This window comes from Heptranchias perlo, chromosome 2, assembly GCF_035084215.1.
Source record: "Heptranchias perlo isolate sHepPer1 chromosome 2, sHepPer1.hap1, whole genome shotgun sequence".
Taxonomy (NCBI): Eukaryota; Metazoa; Chordata; class Chondrichthyes; order Hexanchiformes; family Hexanchidae; genus Heptranchias; species Heptranchias perlo.
In genome coordinates, this window is record NC_090326.1 from 126751139 (window position 1) to 126772375 (window position 21237).

The window sequence follows — 21237 nt, forward strand, 5'->3', positions numbered from 1 at the left end:
GAGGTCATCAGAATTTCAGCACAACAACTTGCTTTAATGTAATGCCCTCAACGTAGAAAAACGTCCCAAAGTGCTTCACAGACGGATAATCAGAAAACAAATGGACACTTGAGCCAAAGAAGGAAATATTAGGAGGAATGATAAAATCTTAGTCAAAGAGGTGGGATTTAAGCAGGATCTTAAAAAAGGAAATGGAGGTGGAGAGGCGGAGGGGCTTATGGAGGGAATTCCAGAGTGTGGGACCTAGGTGGCTGAAGGCACAGCCACCATTGGTGGGGCAAAGGGAGGGAAAATACACAAGCAACCAACTAATCTTTTGTTTGTTAATTTTATATTCATGCCGTTGGTTATGCTCTTAAACTCATTGTTAAATAATGGGGTAGATTTTTGTCTTCACTGCCACAGCAGTAATCTGGCAGAGCTGACTGCCTGTCCTTTATAGAACCAACCTGATTTTCATGCCATTACATGCAGCAGGAGGCTTATACACTGAAATCTATTTAATTGAAGAAATTAATTTAAATGGATAGAAAATCAGGTAAGTTCGGTTATGCACATGCTATCCTCCCTGCCCCATTTACCTTTATGCACTGTGCCCACACAATCCTTTACACACAAATGCAGCAAGAGGAAAATCTGCCTTGCTGTGTGAGGGATCTGGATTAACTTCAGTAGAGATACCAGGTCATATTTTCCTCATTTGTAGAGCAAGGATTAAAACCCTGTTGTTTTATAGATTTAAATAATTGTCAATCAAAATGGCTTTGAGTGCGATCTTCCTGCAGGCAATTTTGTGAAATACTAATTCATTAGTATGAATGAGAAAAATAGCCAATCACCTGTAATAGTCCATAAAAATGCTCGTTTCAAAATTCTGAATCAGCTAAATTGCCAGTATAGCTGGTAAAAATAACACATTCTGTATTCCAGTTTTATGGCACTCAATACTTTAGCATAATAGCTCCACAAAATGGATAAAATCCCAATTTACCCATGACATCCAGTATTCAATGATGCAACTACTGACAAAATCATGTTCAGGACACCGAGTCCTGTTGATGAGGCTCATGTTACAGAGGGCAGAGCACTGGGATAAAGATGGTTTGTGAACTCCCCAACAGCTTCACCATTCTACTACACCCATAAGTTAATATTTTAGTTCAATAATCTACTTACTGATGGCAAACTTTGTTAATGAACTCCAATACACAGCAACCAAATGGTACAATTCTAAAGGGGGTGCAGGAACGGAGAGACCTGGGGGTATATGTGCACAAATCTTTGAAGATGGCAGAACATGTTGAGAAAGTGGTTAAAAAAGTATACGGGATCCTATAAATAGAGGCATGAAGCACAAAAGCAAGAAAGTTATGATGAACCTTTATAAAACACTGGTTCAGCCACAACTGGAGTATTGTGTCCAGTTCTGGGCACCGCACTTTAGGAAGGATGTGAAGGTCTTAGAGAGGGTGCAGAAAAGATTTATTAGAATGATTCCAGGGATAAGGGACTTAATTATGTGGATAGACTGAAGAAGCTGGGGTTGTTCTCCTTAGAGCAGAAAAGGTTGAGAGGAGATTTGATAGAAGTGTTCAAAATCACGAAGGGTTTAGATAAAGTAAATAAAGAGAAACTGTTCCCATTCGCGGAAGGTAATTGGCAAAAGAACCAAAGGAGACATGAGGGAAAACTTTTTTACGCAGCGAGTAGTTATGATCTGGAATGAGCTGCCTGAAAGGGCATTGGAAGCAGATTCAATCGTGGTTTTCAAAAAGGAATTGGATACTTAGAAGGGAAAAAATTTGCAGTGCTGCAGGGAAAGAGCGCGGGAATGGGACTAACTGGATTGCTCTTACAAAGAGCCGGCATGGGCTCGATGGGCTAAATTGTCTTCTTCTGTGCTGTAACCATTCTATGATTCTTTGAGTGGGTCGTTAAAGAGAAGAGGTAGGTGTAGTGAGGGGGTGGTCGGAAGAGGAATGGGTATTGGGAAGGAGGAAAGGTACAACATTAGGGGGTCATCTAGGATACCTGACATACAGGGACGGCCAGAGAGTCCGGTGGAAGTGATCGGGCGGAGGTTGTTGGAGCCCTCCTGGAAACAAGTTATAACTGCCCCCGCAACCCCTTTAAGGGGTGTTGCTTTAAAAATAATTGTTCCCCAATGCTCGGGGGGTCCAGGACAAAATCCCAATCTGAACCCCTATCCCTACAACCACCAGTGGTCAGGGAGGCATTTCTGGACTGACCAGGTGTACCTCTGCCTGCCATTGCCAGGTACTAGTGAAGGCCCAGGGCAAAGGAACTCCTGACATAAGGAGACCCCAATCCCCCTCTACAATGATGGCCATATTTCGGATGTCAGAAGCTCTGCCCATGACAGGCCATCATGGATACTTCCGTGGAAACGCAGGACCCGGCATATTCAGGTTGTGGCCTTGAGTCTAGCCATTCTAGCAGGAGTATGCCTGAATGGCTGTGGATTTTCAAGGTCATAAAATGTAAATGAATAGTTAAAAGGTAGAGCTGATTAAAGATGAAAAAGGACCCTCCTCTCTTGTAGGACTAAGGAATGACAAAGATTTTAAATAAGTACCTGCCTTGGTTTTTACAGAAGAGTGTGATAGTGGGAATGAAAAGGTGTAAGAGGAGGAGATGGAACAATTGGACAGGATAGCAATAGATAAGGAAATAGTACTGAAAAAGTTGGTGCAACTCAAAGTAGAAAAAATACTGATCTCTGGTGGCTGAGGGAGTTCAGAGAAGAAATAGTACAGGCTGTATCCAAACATCCTTGGATATGAAAGTTGTGCCAAAGGACTGGAGGGTTGCTAATGTAGCACTGTGTTCAAGAAAAGAGAAAGATAAATTGGGTAACTTTAGATCAGTCAGCCTAACATCAGCAGTGGGTAAGCTTCTAGTGGCCATATTACAGGATAAAATGAATGCACAATTAGAAAGGTAGATAGTCAAAATCTTTTCCCAAAGGTAGGGGAGTCTATAACGAGGGGGCATAGATTTAAGGTGAGAGGGGAGAGATACAAAAGGGTCCAGAGGGGCAATTATTTCACTCAAAGGGTGGTGAGTGTCTGGAACGAGCTGCCAGAGGCAGTAGTAGAGGCGGGTACAATTTTGTCTTTTAAAAAGCATTTGGACAGTTACATGGGTAAGATGGGTATAGAGGGATATGGAACAAGTGCAGGAAATTGGGACTAGCTTAGTGGTATAAACTGGGCGACATGGACATGTTGGGCCGAAGGGCCTGTTTCCATGTTGTAACTTCTATGATTCTATGATTCTATAAAGACACCTTTAATTAAGAATAGTCTATACAGATTTACAAAAGGCGAGTTACGTGTGATAAATTTAATATAGTTCGTTGAGGAAATAATATTGTCCCAGAATTTACTGGAGTGGGGCATTCCACAGCATACACCATGAGTTGCATTTTTTTCCTCAACTTTCAGCTCCAATTAATTTTGACCCTCAAATTGCTAGAAGTGCAAGCTGATAATGGCATGGCAAGGTGAACAGGGCATCTGGACTTCGGTGAACGACAGGACCAATAGTCTATCTCCTTAACCAAGGAAATATATCGCCGTTCCTTCATTGTCGCTGGGTCAAAATCCTGGAACTCCCTTCCTAACAGCACTGTGGGAGAACCGTCACCACACGGACTGCAGCGGTTCAAGAAGGCGGCTCACCACCACCTTCTCAAGGGCAATTAGGGATGGGCAATAAATGCCGGCCTTGCCAGCGACGCCCACATCCCGTGAACGAATAGAAAAAAAAAAATTTAAGGGTAAAGAAAGAGAGCGAACAACGGAGAAGGAAATAGGTAAATTAACGTCAAGTTAGATACAGAAAGAGAAATAAAGAGAGGGAAAAAAAGATTGAATTAAGAGAGAGAGATAAACGAGACAGAAAGGAAAAGGAAAAAAAAAATAATATTTATAATTTAAAATTTAAAAGACCTCTAGGAACAATTTATTACCTGCAGGAGTGAGACTCCACAGTTTCAATTGTTCCCTTTCTGGGACCCGGAGGTTGAGTGGCATGTCACGGCCATAAATCTCGTCATTAAAAGGGTCATTCAGTCATGTAAGAACAGCCCTAACTTTCTGCGGTGAGTTTAATTTGTATTTACGGCACGAATCCAGCAATTTCTTGAAACTCATGGAAGATTGACGGTGAGATCCCATTGTAGTGAGGGTAGTGGCAGAGCGGTGCAAATTGTCCAGCAATGTGGCGATTCGCAGCTCACGGCTTATCTCTTCCTCGCCACAAATTGCTGGATGTTTTCCACACTGATAACGGCGTGCGCCTCTAACTCACCATTATTTTGCCAGCAAATTCTGACCCATAATGTATTGGTGAAGCAAGTACAGTGGATGTTGTGTATATGGATTTGCAAAAGATTTCACATTGGATGCTTATTGTTAAGAAGTCCAGTATTAAAGAGAATGCGGCAGCAGGGATAGGAAAATAGCTAAAGGACAGAAAACAGAGTCATTTTGTAATCGAGGTTTTTTTGAACGAGATGGATATAAACAGTGATGTTCACTGGAGGTCAGTGTTAGGACCATTACTCATCTTATATGAAAATGATCTGGACTGGGTTTTCGGGGACTGTTGGAGGCCACTCATAAAACAGCCCAGGAAACTTGTAATTTTTTTTTGGTGGGCCCAGGACGAGCACTCCTGCTTCTTTGTTCATTCCTCAGAGATGAATTTTCCAGCATTCTTTTTGCCTGAATTGGCCTAGAGTTCTTTCTATTTTTTTGCCTCTCCCAGAAGATTGCTGATGGATGGCGGTATTGAGGTCATGATGCTTAATTGCAGAATGACTGTCTGGGACAGGACAATTGACCAGCTGGTCATTTTCTGTCCACCATTTTCACATGTTGTTCGTATTTTATTTTTTATCAAGATGTTGGTACAGATGCCTCACAAGGGTTCAGATCTGAAGCCATACAATGCTAGTGACGCATTTAGTTAACAATAACTAATCTGAACATAAGAACGTAAGAAATAGGAGCAGGAGTAGGCCATTTGGCCACTCGAGCCTGCTCTGCCATTCAATCGGATCATGGCTAATCTTTAACCTCAACTCCACTTTCCTGCCCGATCCCCATGTCCCTTGATTTCCCCTAGAATCCAAAAATCTATCTATCTCAGCCTTGAATTTACTCAATGACTCAGTATCCACAGCCCTCTTGGGTAGAGAATGCCAAAGATTCACTACCCTCTGAGTGAAGAAATTCCTCCTCATCTCAGTCTTAAATGGCCGACCTGTTATCCTGTGGCCTTGTCCTCTAGTTCTAGACTCTCCAGCCAGGGGAAACAACCTCTCAGCATCTACCCTGTCAAGCCCCCTCAGAATCTTATACCTTTCAATGAGATCACCTCTCATTCTTCTAAACTCCAGAGAGAAAAGGCCCATTCTACTCAACCTCTCCCCATAGGACAACCCTCTCATCCCAGTAGTTAATCTAGTGAACCTTCATTACACTGCCTCTAAGGCAAGTATATCGTTCCTTAGATAAGGAGACCAAAACTGTACACAGTACTCCATGTGAGGTCTCACCAAAGCCCTGTACAATTGTAGTAAGACTTCCTGGCTTTTGTACTCCAACCCCCTTGCAATAAAGGCCAACATGCCATTTGCCTTCCTAATTGCCTGATGCACCTGCATGTTAACTTTTTATGTTTCTTGTAGGGACACCCAAGTCTCTCTGAACGCCAACATTTAATAGTTTCACGAAAGGTAGGTCGTGCCTGACAAACCTGATTGAATTTTTTGAAGAGGTGACTGAAGTAGTGGTCAGGGGAATGTCAATGGATGTTATTTATATGGACTTCCAGAAGGCATTTGATAAGGTCCCACATAAGAGACTGTTAGCCAAGATAGAAGCCCATGGAATCGAGGGAAAAGTACGGACTTGGTTAGGAAGTTGGCTGAGCGAAAGGCGACAGAGAGTAGGGATAATGGGAAGGTACTCACATTGGCAGGATGTGACTAGTGGAGTCCCGCAGGGATCTGTCTTGGGGCCTCAATTATTCACAATATTTATTAACGACTTAGATGAAGGCATAGAAAGTCTCATATCTAAGTTTGCCGATGACACAAAGATTGGTGGCATTGTAGGCAGTGTAGATGAAAACATAAAATTACAAAGGGATATTGATGGATTAGGTGAATGGGCAAAACTGTGGCAAATGGAATTCAATGTAGACAAATGTGAGGTCATCCACTTTGGATCAAAAAAGGATAGAACAGGGTACTTTCTAAATGGTAAAAAGTTAAAAACAGTGGATGTCCAAAGGGACTTAGGGGTTCAGATACATAGATCATTGAAGTGTCATGAACAGGTGCAGAAAATAATCAATAAGGCTAATGGAATGCTGGCCTTTATATCTAGAGGACTGGAGTACAAGGGGGCAGAAGTTATGCTGCAGCTATACAAAACCCTGGTTAGACCGCACCTGGAGTACTGTGAGCAATTCTGGGCACCGCACCTTCGGAAGGACATATTGGCCTTGGAGGGAGTGCAGCGTAGGTTTACTAGAATGATACCTGGACTTCAAGAGTTAAGTTACGAGGAGAGATTACACAAATTGGGGTTGTATTCTCTAGAGTTTCGAAGGTTAAGGGGTGATCTGATCGAAGTTTATAAGATATTAAGGGGAACAGATAGGGTGGATGGAGAGAAACTATTTCCGCTGGTTGGGGATTTTAGGAATAGGGGGCACAGTCTAAAAATTAGAGCCAGGCCTTTCAGGAGCGAGATTAGAAAACGTTTCTACACACAAAGAGTTGTAAAAGTTTGGAACTCTCTTCCGCAAACGGCAATTGATACTAGCTCAATTGCTAAATTTAAATCTGAGATTGATAGCTTTTTGGCAACCAAAGGTATTAAGGGATATGGGCCAAAGGCAGGTATATGGAGTTAGATCACAGATCAGCCATGATCTTATCAAATGGCGGAGCAGGCACGAGGGGCTGAATGGCCTACTCCTGTTCCTATGTTCCTAAGTTCCTATTTTAAAAATATTCTGTTTTTCTATTCTTCCTACCAAAGTGAGTAACCTCACAACTCTCCTCATTATACTCCATCTGCCACCTTCTTGCCCACTCACTTAATCTGTCTATATCCCTTTGCAGACTCTTTGGGCATGATTTTGACCCCGAGCCGGGAAGGGGGCGGTCAAATTGCGGATGGGAAACCAGGAAGTATAGGTTTCCCAGACGTCCGTACGATTTTGACGTAAGGACGTCTTTTATTTTTTTTGTCAGTTTTCCGTCCGACTGGCCGGCCTGATTGACAGGCTGGTCTCAGTTGGACGGGAGAGCAGCCAGGGAGAGGACATCTTCAGCTAAGTCTTTGATTGTATGGATGGGAGGGGCACACGGAGGCATGCGCTGATGGGCATTGGTGGACATAGAGGCACCAGTGAGCATGGGGGCACCAGTGGGCATGGGGACACCAGTGGGCATGATGGTCACGGGGGGAGGGGCTCCTCCAGGCCCACAAGCTGTGCCAGAAAGGCATTCAACTGCAGTTTTGCGTCTTCTCACCTCCTTTCACATGGCAGGAATGAGAAGGCCCCCAGGGGTTAAAATTGCAAATTCTGCAAAAATTCTGCAGCCTCCTCGAAAGGTTTTAGTGTGCAACCCACCTCCTGGGAGCAAGTTGGTTGCCCGCCCTTCGAATCGCTCTGGTGAAAACCAGAAATGGGCGGTTTGGGGATGGGTCTGAAATGGTTGCGATTTTGAATGCCCCCCCGCCCCCAACCCAGAAGTTTTTCAATGTTAAAATCATGCCCTTTGTGTCCTCCTCACAGCTTACTTTCCCACCTAGCTTTGTAATTGGCTGGAACATGTCCAGAGGCTCTGCCTTCAATTGAATCCTGGAGATATACCATCTGTAGCCAGTTGATGGTCAAAATCCTGTCTCCAATGTTCACTGTCAATTTTCCTTCCAGAATGTTCTTTTAATGTGGCTATATCACGGACAGGCATATGTCAGCAAATGATTATTGGGTATCAGAAAGGTTCTTCTAGATTCTAGACCACCCTTGTTCTTGTAAAGTTCTTCTATGTAGAGGTGATACTACTTCAGGCATATCTACACTCACAATACAGAGCAGATTTTAAGAATCTGTGCTTGTGTTGTGGAAATTCAAATTCCAGGAGCACCGATCATAATTTTGGCGAAGATCAAAGTACGAACATAACAGATGAAAAATCCTGTAGGGCCCACTGACCTCTGTATCCAAATTCCCTGGATGCACTTCCAGCAGATGAAGCTTCATTTCTCAACATTACAACAGTAATTACACTTCAAAAAGTACTTTATGAGCTGTGAAGCGTTTTGGGAGATTCTGAGGTCATGAAAGGTGCTACATAAGTTCTTTATTTCCTTCTTTTGTGTTTTGCTCATCAGCGAATATATCTGAACAGCTAAATAAGGTCCTAGCAGCAGACTCACAAGGATTCAAATACTATTTGAGACTGTAGTATCTGAAACCTAATCCATTCAAGACCATGATGACTGCCTTCTGCTTTGAGAATGGGAGGGTCAGTCATCAGCATCTGCCAATAAGCAACTGGAACCTAGCAGTTACTTAAATAGCTTTCTGTTAAATTCAAAAGTTGACATCTAAACAAATGACAAAAACATGTCTTATTTGAGTTGAGTGACTTGGCTTATTCCTCAAGCAAACTGCCCAGCAACTGACCAAATATAAGTTATATTGAGCAAAGTTGGGACATAATTTCTGTGAGTTGGTTTTTAACTCTCATGCTATGTACCGTGGCAGGATTTAAGAATCCAATACCAAGTTAAATCTAAGACAAAGATGCTTCATTTTGTCACAGATGAATCCTATTGGGCCGAATCTTGCTGGAAAAATAAATGCATTTTAACGATATACACCGTTATTAATGTGCAAATTGGTCGCAAGTTCAGGGGATTAAGAGATACGCAGTGAGTTGCAAATCTCCAGAATTTGCTGCTCGAGTTATTCTGCTCTGCCGTTTGCTTCACGCAAACGATATTTCATCCATAGCCTCCCGGTCACTTTTAAGACCTTGCTGAATTTGCACATTAATTGGCCATTAAACTCACTGCAGAAAGTTATGGCTGGAACTTAACAGTGTAAGTACCTTTTTAATGACGTGATAATTATTAATGCAATGCCAATCAACCTCTCTGGCCCAGGAAAGAAACAATTTAAAGTGTTCAATCTCATTCCTGCATGTAGTAAATTCCTATTAGAGATTTCCTTTCTGTTTCTCTCTCCTCTCTCTCTTAATCCAATTTTTCTTTCCCTCCCTTTATTTCTCTTTCTGTGCCTGATTTTACTCCAATTCACCCTCCTTCTCCATTATTCCTCTGTTTCTTTCTCAATCCTTAAATCTCATTGGTTAAGGAAATACACTGTTAGTCCCACCCTTCACTAAGGTCCCAGATGCCCCGTTATCAGCCCGCAAGTTAGGGCGCAAAAAAATTTCAAGCTGAAGGGTGCAGGAAAAAGTCTAACTAACGGCGTACACTGCAAGATACCCCACTCCAGCAAGATCTGGTCCATTCTATTCAGTAGGTATAGGTACAGGACTGTGGCTAAGGGATGGCCAGATCACAATTTAAAGCACCATTGTTTGCTCCTTGGGGGGTTTTGAATCAACTCAGCTCCTGCAGCAGCGTGCTTTAAGAAAAAAAGAAAGAACTTGTAATTGTAAAGCACCTTTCATGTCCTCAGTATGTCCCAAAATGCTTGAAATCCTTCTTAAGTGTAGTCACTGTTGTTGTGTAGGAAAACACAGCCACAAGGTCCTACAAAGAGCATCAAGATAAATGATCAGATAATTAATTCGAGCAATGTTGGTTGAGGGATAAACATTGGCTAGAATATTGAGCAAACTTCTCTGCCCTTCTTCAAATCATGCCATGGAATCTGTAGTGTTTTGCTGGGAGGGAAGATTCCCCCAGCTGAACATGTCACTCAGAAGATCGGCAGGAGCGAAGGAATGAGATAGGGCTCCACACCATAGCACCAATTCTTTGACCTGCACTCGATGGAAGCACTTTTTCAGGGATTAAATTCGCATCTTATAGCTAGTGCAGCACAAATCTTCAACAAATTGTTTATCTCTGCTTTTATTAAAAGTAAAGAAAAACATTAATTTGTGGTGGCAGGCGTGACTGGATTTAGATAAAGTAAATGAAGAGAAACTCTTCCCATTGGCAGAAGGGTCGAGAACCAGAACACACAGATTTAAGGTGATTGGCAAGAGAACCAAAGGCGTCATGAGGAAAAACTTTTTTATACAGCGAGTAGTTATGATCTGGAATACGCTGCCTGAAAGGGTGGTGGAAGCAGATTCAATCGTGGCTTTGAAAAAGGAATTAGATAAATACTTGAAGGGAAATATTTTCAGGGCTACGGGGAAAGAGTGGGGGAATGGGACTAACTGGATTGATCTGCATGGGCTCGATGGGCCGAATTGTGGCCTCTGTGCTGTAACCGTTCTATGATTCTATGACTGAAGATACAATAGAGTTATTGTACAAGTAATCATCTTATCCTGTATCCTTCTGACTATACACAAGATAAAAGGCGTGATTTTCTTCCCAGCCTCTATGATGGTGTGACCTTGGCATGGTGGGACTTCTGCCCGCCATAGGGCTGATTTCCTGACGTCAGGCTCATTTGAATATTTTCATTGGGAAACAGTATGCGGAGTGTCTATTGACACTACTGTGTCAGCCAATGACTTGGAGGCTGGGCGGGACTTACGGCCGGCAGGACATGCAGTCAAACAATAAATTTTAGCATGATTGATGGGGCAATTACCCAATCATCTCCCTTCTGGTCGGGAATAGTGGTGTCACTATATACAGTCTACAATATGGCAGCCAGCGTCAGGAGAGGAAGGGAAATCTTTGCTGCAGGCCTTGGGACACTGCAGCAGTGTAAATTGGAGCGGAGGGAGTGTGTTTTGACAGACCTGTGAATGACTACAATCCCCTGGGGCCTTAGAATTTAAACCACCCCTCCTCATGCCATAGCAACGCTGTACACAGGAACTCACGGCATTTCAAGCATGCAGCATTACTGTGATGTAAATAACAGGAAATACATTATATGACATATTCCAGTCATTTGCACCTTGTCACAATACATCCACTCATGTTTGGGTAGATGAATGGGATGCTTGTTGTTACTTCTGCGGGGAAATTCCTGAATGGGACCCAAATGAACAACTCTCCACCAAGTTTTTCACCCCCTCCACATAACTCCTGAGGGAATTAAGTCCCTTTCTGAATTTCCAGAAGCATTACCTTTAAGACTAAACCCCTGTAAGTGATTGCAGTTATGATTTGGTAACAATTTGCGTACACATTCAAATTTAGTGAATCTTGTTTTGACTGTGTTTATTTACTGTATTTCAGATGACAGTTTATCAGGCTTTTGCCCAGCTGTCACCGATTACATCTGTCAAAATGCCAAGTGTATTGAGTCTGACCTGGTCTGCGACTACAAATCAGACTGTGAAGATGAATCAGATGAATTTGACTGCTGTAAGTATGTTTACTATTCAAACAATTTATTTGCTTTTATTCTCAATTAATTTTCAATATAACCTAATAGTTAGTCAAGCGAGAAAGCATAATGCATACATATCAATGATTTTTGGACGCAGAAGACTAATGTCTCCCCCTTTGCTCTTCAATAAATCTTCCTGTTGTTCTGCAATATGAATTCTGAGCCATAATGTCAAAACTCTTCTAAATGAACCAGCCACACTTTAAAGAATGGATATCTACATAATAAATTGTGACCGCTGCCTTACTTCTGAAGTTTTCATTAGCGGATATAAATTTTCAATTTTGATTTTCAGATGATTTTTCAACCTCAGAAGCCCCATTGACCCTTAATTTGAACACGTGCTTTATGGCATTGATGTGAAAAATATATAAAGACAGTTTCAATTTTCGTGCACTGGGATCAATTACATATTCAGATATTATTGATAGCAACTTCTAACTTTGATGAAACTGCTTCTCATGTACTTAAATGATTAAATAGGAGCAATTTGACCGATTCTATTAAAATAAAAGATTTTCTCTCTGACTTTATCAGATATATGAAAGAATCTTACAGCACAGAAGGAGGCCATTCGGCCCATCGTGCCTGTGCTGGCTCTTTGAAAGAGCTGTCCAATTTAGTCCCACACCCCAGCTTTTTCCCCATGACCCTGCAAATTAACCCTCTTCAAGTACATGTCCAATTGCCTTTTGAACGTTCCTATGGAATCTGCTTCCACCTCCCTTTCAGGCAGTGCATTCCAGATCGTAACAACCCTCTGTGTGAATTTTTTTTTCCATATTTCCCCTCTCGTTCTTTTGCCAATTATTTTAAAATGACCCTCATTATATTTACTTGGACACTTTATAAACTCAGTATGAACTCTCTCCCATCCAGCAGTTTTACAAATTTCTATTGGTCCAGATTTTGCACTGAGCGGCGAACGAACGGCACCCACCGTTGGTTACATTTAAACTTACCCACAAACTATCCACAGGCTTTTGGGCACCAACTTCCTCCAGTGGGGACCCAAAGAAAGTGCAGCGTCCTCTCCCGGGCATCTGTGAGCTGTGTGAGCGGGGAAAGGTACTGTCTGCCTCCTCAACCCATCAGATTGAAGCATCCTTAACAAGCCGGGCAGAGTCGGAACCAGGAAGTACAAGCTATAATGTGAAGCTAGATGTAAAATCAGTTAGAGAAAGCAAAATAAAGAGAGGGTAAGAAATATTGAATTAAAAGACAGATAAAATAGACAAAGAAAAAGTAAAGAAATAAAAATTAAAACCTTTTTTTAAAAATGTCCAACAACAATTAAAGTCCGATCGAATGAGACTCCACATTTTAAAAAGTTAATTTTTAATGCCAGAGAAGTTGTTTGGCAGCTTTAGGCCTGTAAATTGCTCTGAGTGGTGAACCAACAGTGTTCGCCACTCCATCGATTTATACTAACCCACTAACTTACCGCGGTCTTTACTGGGTGCACTTCCTCCAATAGGAAGCGGAGAAGATCCCAGTGTTAGCTCCAGAGAAGCTAGGACTCATGGGAGAAACGAGAGGATCACTCTCTCCCCTCCACCAATCAGATTGCAGTATTTTTGACAAGCTGCAAACAGTTTCTGCCACTTGGAACATGAAATGCAGGAAGTGAAAGGTACAACAATAAAATCATTTGTGAAAACAGTTAAAGACAGTGAAAAAAGAGAGAGGGTAAGAAATAATCGAATTAAATAAAAGAGACAGAAGAAAAAAGTTAACATTTTTTAATTTTAAAAAATTACTTTTTAATGACCAAAAACTATTAAATTAAGAAGTAATGAGACTCCACAGTTTAAAAGTTAATTTTTAGCTGTTTGGCAGTCATTAAGACTTACCGTGCTGTTAAAACTTAGCTTGGACCTGGTATTTTTAAGCGTACCTGTTTTGTGGCTCTATTAGTTACTTTCCAACTGGACAGAAGAGCAAGTTGGTGCTGGTCTGTTGATTCTGTTGATTGCAGACGGCGATATCCCTTTAATGCGAAGCTGACAGACCGCTGGCGAACCAGGAAGAGCAAGTTCCAGATTTTTGCGTTTGCGCATGTGCAAACACCGGAGCTTGTTCTTTCATTTAGCCAGTAACAACGGTAAGCACTGTTGTGCTTGCCGTTCTTTTTAAAGCAATTTCTGGCCCAATATAAGACTTACCATGCCCTTAAAAGTACCTTGGACCTAAAAAACTGAACATGCTTTTTTCTGGAGAGATTAGTTTGTTTCCAGCTGGGCAGAAGAGCAACTTCGCGCTGGTCCATTCATTCCAACAGTGAGTCAGCCAGCAAGCTTTCCTTCCCACAAAGTTTCTGGACAAGCAGGGCATCTGGTAGAGGAACTTCTGGAGTTCTGCATTTAATTGTGCATGGGCAGTCGCCGGAAGTTCCTCTACCATTTGCACTGAAATAACTGTGAGCCCTGTTAGGCTCACCATTACTGTAAGAGCAAATTCCGGGCCAATGTTTTCATTATGAATTCAGAGGTATTTTGAGTTGTTAAATCAGGGGTATTTGCACAATCTGCTGCCTCGAAAAAGCACTGATCAGAGAATTGGGGGTACAATTTTGTAGCCCAATCAATGACCCTTGCTAATTCTGAGTGCAGTTACCTGCTGGGAGCTCAGGATCACATCACGATACGCTTTGAGTACACGTTTTGAAAAGTCATCATCCTTTGCCAAGCGTGTGGGGAGGGTGTATAGAAGAAATGCCAGGTACAAATGAACCGAAAGGCAGTCTGATTGGAGACATGACATGGTGTCTTGTACCTGAACCACTGTTTGTGGGCTGGCAAAGTGGACACACTACTCGGAACATAGGAACAGGAGTAGGCCATTCAGCCCCTCGTGCCTGCTCCGCCATTTGATAACATCATGGCTGATCTGTGATCTAACTCCATATACCTGCCTTTGGCCCATATCCCTTAATACCTTTGGTTGCCAAAAAGCTATCAATCTCAGATTTAAATTTAGCAATTGAGCTAGTATCAATTGCCGTTTGCGGAAGAGAGTTCCAAACTTCTACAACCCTTTGTGTGTAGAAATGTTTTCTAATCTCACTCCTGAAAGGTCTGGCTCTAATTTTTAGACTGTGCCCCCTACTCCTAAAATTCCCAACCAGTGGAAATAGTTTCTCTCTATCCACCCTATCTGTTCCCCTTAATATCTTATAAACTTCGATCAGATCACCCCTTAACCTTCGAAACTCTAGAGAATACAACCCCAATTTGTGTAATCTCTCCTCGTAACTTAACCCTTGAAGTCCAGGTATCATTCCAGTAAACCTACGCTGCACTCCCTCCAAGGCCAATATGTCCTTCCGAAGGTGCGGTGCCCAGAACTGCTCACAGTACTCCAGGTGCGGTCTAACCAGGGTTTTGTAAAGCTGCAGCATAACTTCTGCCCCCTTGTACTCCAGTCCTCTAGATATAAAGGCCAGCATTCCATTAGCCTTATTGATTATTTTCTGCACCTGTTCATGACACTTCAATGATCTATGTATCTGAACCCCAAAGTCCCTTTGGACATCCACTGTTTTTAACTTTTTACCATTTAGAAAGTACCCTGTTCTATCCTTTTTTGATCCAAAGTGGATGACCTCACATTTGTCTACATTGAATTCCATTTGCCACAGTTTTGCCCATTCACCTAATCCATCAATATCCCTTTGTAATTTTATGTTTTCATCTACACTGCTTACAATGCCACCAATCTTTGTGTCATCGGCAAACTTAGATATGAGACTTTCTATGCCTTCATCTAAGTCGTTAATAAATATTGTGAATAATTGAGGCCCCAGGACAGATCCCTGTGGGACTCCACTGGTCACATCCTGCCAATGTGAGTACCTACTCATTATTCCTATTCTCTGTCGCCTTTCGCTCAGCCAACTTCCTAACCAAGTCCGTAATCTTCCCTCGATTCCATGGGCTTCTATCTTAGCTAACAGTCTTTTATGTGGGACTTTATCAAATGCTAATGATCCTTCCACAAGTGGGATCATTACTACTGCATGAGGTGGGTCCGGAGAAGATCATTTGGCGCTCAAGGGCACCCTCCCAGAGAATAGCAATGCACCTTGCCCGTCAGGTGATGACATTCAGCCTCAACAATCTGTACAGTACATGAGTGCCATCTACAAAGTTCTGCACTCTTGGGATCCCTGCAGCCTGGGAAAAGGTTTGAGCCATGTCGAGTTGATGCCTCCATTCTGCAAGGAAAGTGATGAATATGGTGCCTCTCACTAACAGAGCCTATGTAGCTTGATGCTTCTGTGAACTGATTTGGCATATATCACCAGTTCAATGCAGTAATGACCTTCATGCCCATGGGAAAAATGGTCACTGTAATACAAGTTATCTTCAGGTTGGCCTCCAAGAGATGGTATAACTATGTGGTGGCTTACTTGGGAATTAGAGATGCTAAAGTCAGGTTATCTGGTGTCTGGGAAGGGCTGTCTGGACCAGTAATTGCAGATCCTTGGATAAGGACTAGTTTGTACCTAATGCACGAGGTGTAATCATTTCTGCTTTACTGGAAGGCCAGCTTTGTTCTTCCTGATCTACAGATACAGGGATTCAGCCCTTACGGCGCCTGCTTATGAAAGAAAGTTATTATCTGAGTATGATCAAGTCATGGACTCATTTGAGGCTGTCCAAAGCATTGCCTGTGGATGACTCCGCTTGCTACATCTGTGAAGTCATCCAGAAAGACCTATGGGTACTGCAGTCTTCTGGTGGTACAGAATAAGGTAGCAGCAGATCCAAGGATGGGCTTCCATCATAGTTGAAGTAGTACAGAGAACAATACTGGGATCATGTAATGGGCCACTTTATGGTGCACATGTGGCTAGGTCTGCTATTCAAATGGGCAGGACAGGCACTTAGGTGAATGTCAATTAGATCATGGCTGATCTGTACCTCAACTCCATTTATTCATCTCTGATCCATATCCCTTGATATCCTTACCCAACAAAAATCTATCAATCTCAGTCATGAATATTTCAATTAAGCCAGCATCCACAGCCTTTTTCGAGAGAGAGCTCCAGATTTCCACTACCCTAAATGGCCTAGATCTCATTTTAAGATTATGCCCCTTTGTTCTGGATTCCCCACCAGGGGAAATAGTTTCTCTGTATCTACTCTATCGAATCCCTTTATCATTTTAAACATCTCGCTTAGATCACCCCTTAAACTTCTATACTTAAGGGACAACAGCCAAATTAATGCAACCTGTCCTCGTAATTTAACCCTTTAAGCCCTGGCATCAATCCAGTGAATCTGCACTGTACTCCTTCCAAGGCCAATATATTTTTCTTGAGGTTCAGTGTCCAAAGCTAAATGGTTAACTGAGGAATGTCGGCCAGGACACTAGGAGAATTTCCGACTCTTCGAATAGTGCCAGGAATCTTTTATGTCCACCTCAACAGGCTTAACATCTTATTTGAAGGACAGCACTCCTGACAACGCAGCACTCCCTCAGTACTGCATTAAAATGTCAGCCTAGATTATAGAAACATAAGGATATCCTCTCAGTTCTGGTATCATCCTTGTGAATCTTTTTTGCATCCTCTCCAATGCCTCTATATCCTTTCTATAAAATGGAGACCAGAACCATGCACAATACTCCAAGTTTCATCTAACCAAGGTTCTATACAAGTTAAACATAATTTCTTTGTTTTTCAATTCTGTCCCTCTAGAAATGAACCCCAGTGCTTGATTTGCCTTTTTTATGGTCTTATTAACCTGTGTCGCTACTTTTAGTGATTTGTGTATCTGTATCCCTAGATCCCTTTGCTCTTCTATCCCGTTTAGACTCGTATTATCCAAGCGGTATGTGGCCTCCTTATTTTTCCTACCAAAATGCACCACATCGTATTTGTCTATATTGAAGTACATTTGGTAATTACATGCCTATTCTGCAAGTTTATTAATGTCCTCTTGCATTTTGACGCATTCTTCCCTTGTATTAACTACACCCCCCCAATTTGATGCCGTCCTCAAATTTTGAAATTGTACTTCCAAATCCAAATCATTAATGTAAATTGTGGACAACAGTGGTCCCAGCACCAATCCATGTGGAACACCACCTCCCATCTTTTTGTTTTAAATGGTTTGGTCAATTCCACAATGTAATGTAATATACTGTATTAAAGTGAGTTTTTGTTTCTGTTTCTTCAGCACGGTTTGCTAACATTCCAGGAAGTTGCAACTTTGATGGCCCAACTGAAAGGTCTTGGATCACTGATTGTGGCTTAATGCAAAACAATGATGACGATTTTGACTGGACTATAGGAAATAAAAGCATCACCGCAGGAACTGGTCCGCTAACTGATCACACACCCGGTAAATACTTCCGCTTTATCAATCACAGAGCAGCATTTCAGAGCAAATTGTAGTTCTGAGGGAATAAAGTATTTGTTTCTATTCACTAACTTTAAGCGAAGAATAATCCTTTTTAACATATATAGAATTTTCTGCAATTAACCTCTGCTTAAAATGAAAGTGAAACAATGACCAAACATTTTGTGTTTACTTTTTCTTACCCATTACCACTTGGTAATGACTATTCTACCATTGCTGAACTCAAAGTAACTGTCATTTAATCCAAGGCTGAGGTTTAGTTTCCTTCTTAGTGATAAGTACACTGTCCAGCATCTTAAAGAGCCAACCCCATGATTTGATCATGGTAGTGGGACAAGTGGCAAGCAGGCCATAGGCTTGTTTTTCATTTCATGTGCAGACAGCACCACTCGGCAGCCAGGTCCTATTTATAGCACATAGGCGGTTGCATAAGAACATAAGAACATAAGAAATTGGAGCAGGAGTAGGCCAATCGGCCCCTCGAGCCTGCTCCGCCATTCAATAAGATCATGGCTGATCTGATCCCAACCACAAATCTAAAGAACACAAGAAGTCGGAGCAGGACCTGGCCACATAGCCCCTGGGCCCTCTCCGCCACCCACAGGGCATTGACCGATCCGAACTCAGCTTCATGTCCAATTTCCTGCCCGCTCCCCATAACCCCTAATTCCCTTTACTTCTAGGAAACTGTCTATTTCTGTTTTAAATTTATCTAATGATGTAGCTTCCACAGCTTCCTGGGGCAGCAAATTCCACAGACCTACCACCCTCTGAGTGAAGAAGTTTCTCCTCATCTCAGTTTTGAAAGAGCAGCCCCTTATTCTAAGATTATGCCCCCTAGTTCTAGTTTCACCCATCTTTGGGAACATCCTTACTGCATCCACCCGATCAAGACCCTTCACAATCTTATATGTTTCAATAAGATCGCCTCTCATTCTTCTGAACTCCAATGAGTAGAGTCCCAATCTACTCAACCTCTCCTCATATGTCCGCCCCCTCATCCCCGGGATTAACCGAGTGAACCTTCTTTGTACTGCTTCGAGAGCAAGTATGTCTTTTCTTAAGTATGGAGACCAAAAATTGTATGCAGTATTCCAGGTGCGGTCTCACCAATACCTTATATAACTGCAGCAATACCTCCTTGTTTTTATATTCTATCCCCCTAGCAATAAAAGCCAACATTCCGTTGGCTTTCTTGATCACCTGCTGCACCTGCATACCAACTTTTTGATTTTCTTGCACTAGGACCCCCAGATTCCTTTGTACTGCAGTACTTTCCAGTCTCTCGCCATTAAGAAAATAACTTGCTCTCTGATTTTTCCTGCCAAAGTGCATAACCTCACATTTTCCAATATTATATTGCATCTGCCAAATCTCCGCCCACTCACCCAGCCTGTCTATATCCCCTTGCAGGTTTTTTATGTCCTCCTCACTCTCTACTTTCCCTCCCATCTTTGTATCATCTGCAAATTTTGATATGTTGCACTCGGTCCCCTCCTCCAAATCGTTAATATAGATTGTAAAGAGTTGGGGACCCAGCACCGACCCCTGTGGAACACCACTGGTTACTGGTTGCCAGTCCGAAAATGAACCATTTATCCCAACTCTCTGCTTCCTGTTCGATAACCAATCCTCCACCCATGCCAGAATATTACCCCCAATCCCGTGATATGTTTCATCTAATGGCCTCATAAAGACCTCAAATAATTATTCCAATTCATGTAAAGTACTTAATGTCAGCATTTTCTGAGTTGATTTACTGGAATTGCACTGAAGTCATTGAGAGTCCATTTAAAACAGATACTGGAGAGATGGTGAGAGCTGCTAGACCTTCACAAGCTGGTGAGACCTTCACAAGTTCCTTTTCCTGCAATGTTCAGTTTGTTATCAGATTTCTTGTGCATTTTCTGTTAATGGGCTTCTGGTTTGGCTTCAGGCCTACTTTTTGAATTTCTTAAGTTTTTTTTTGGTTGGGGGGGGGGGACGGTGGTCATATTAGCAGCTGCAATTTAAGTTGCTGCAACCACAATTAAGAGGCTAGATATCCGGTGAGTTGGCATACTTATTTGCTCATTTTGGAGAATAAAAAAGAGGATCTGCGCAGAGATGAGCAGAAAATGCATTTACAACTGAGTGAGGCTATCCACACTCGTCCATACCTAACCAGCTGTGCCTACAGATGAAGGTGCAACTCGCGAGACATGCATAGTGATATTTGCCTTCTATGCTTTACATAGGGAGGCAGTCATGGAATTATGCCATCTCTTGGAGCCAAAACTATAGACAAAGTTCTACTATTAGAGACAGTTGGTGGCTGTCAAGTGTCTTAAACTTTTACGCATACTAGATCCTTTCAGTTGGGCATATACACAAAAATCTCTATCACAATTTCATCACTGAATAAAACAAGTGACAAATAGAGAGAAAGAATTTGCATTTATGTAGCACCTTTCATGTCCTCAGGATGTCCCAAAGTGTTTTCCAACCAATGGCTTATTTTTGAAGAACAGTCATTGTTGTTGCGAGGGCAAAGATGGCAGACTTGTGCTCAGGAAGGTCCCATGAGCAGCAAAATAACTATTCTGTGTTGTGTTGGTTGAGGGAGGAAATTTGGCCAGGGTACTGGGATAATTTCTGCTCTTCAATAGTACCATAGAATATTTAATTTCCACCTGAGCAGGCAGACAGCATCTTGGTTTAATGTTCTATTTGAAAGACAATACCTCCAACAATACAGACCTTCCTTAGTACTACACTGAAGTCTCAGCCTAGATTTTGTGCTCAAATGGGAAGAATATAGAGGAGCAAATTTGCAGAGAAATTACAGAGAGGTGCAAAAGCCATAGAGTAGTGATAATGGGAGACTTCAACTATCTTAATATAGACTGGGATAGTAATAATATAAGGGGCAAAGAGGGGGAGGAATTTTTGAAGTGAGTTCAGGATAACTTTCTTGACCAGTATGTTTCCAGCCCAACGAGGAAGGAGGCATTGCTGAATTTGGTTCTGGGGAATGAGGCGGGCCAAGTGGAGCAAGTGTCAGTGGGGGAACGTTTAGGGAACAGTGATCATAGTATCATAAGGTTTAGAATAGCTATGGAAAAGGACATGGACTATTCTAAAGTAAAAATACCCAATTGGAGGAGGGCCAATTTCAGTGGGATGAGAACAGAATTGGCCCGGGTAAATTGGAATCAAAGATTGGCAGACAAAACTGTAATTGAACAATGTGCGGCCTTTAAGGAGGAGATAGTTC

At 42.1% G+C, this 21237-nt stretch overlaps 1 protein-coding gene across 1 annotated transcript in view; it reads left to right on the plus strand.

Moving 5' to 3' along the window:
* Nucleotides 1-21237, plus strand: part of malrd1 (MAM and LDL receptor class A domain containing 1) — a 397527-nt gene that overhangs the window by 307709 nt on the left and 68581 nt on the right. Inside the window, exons 29-30 of the mRNA XM_068007090.1 lie at nucleotides 11460-11588; nucleotides 17799-17963. Of these exons, the coding sequence (XP_067863191.1) occupies nucleotides 11460-11588; nucleotides 17799-17963 (294 nt within the window). The remainder of the gene's footprint in view (nucleotides 1-11459; nucleotides 11589-17798; nucleotides 17964-21237) is intronic.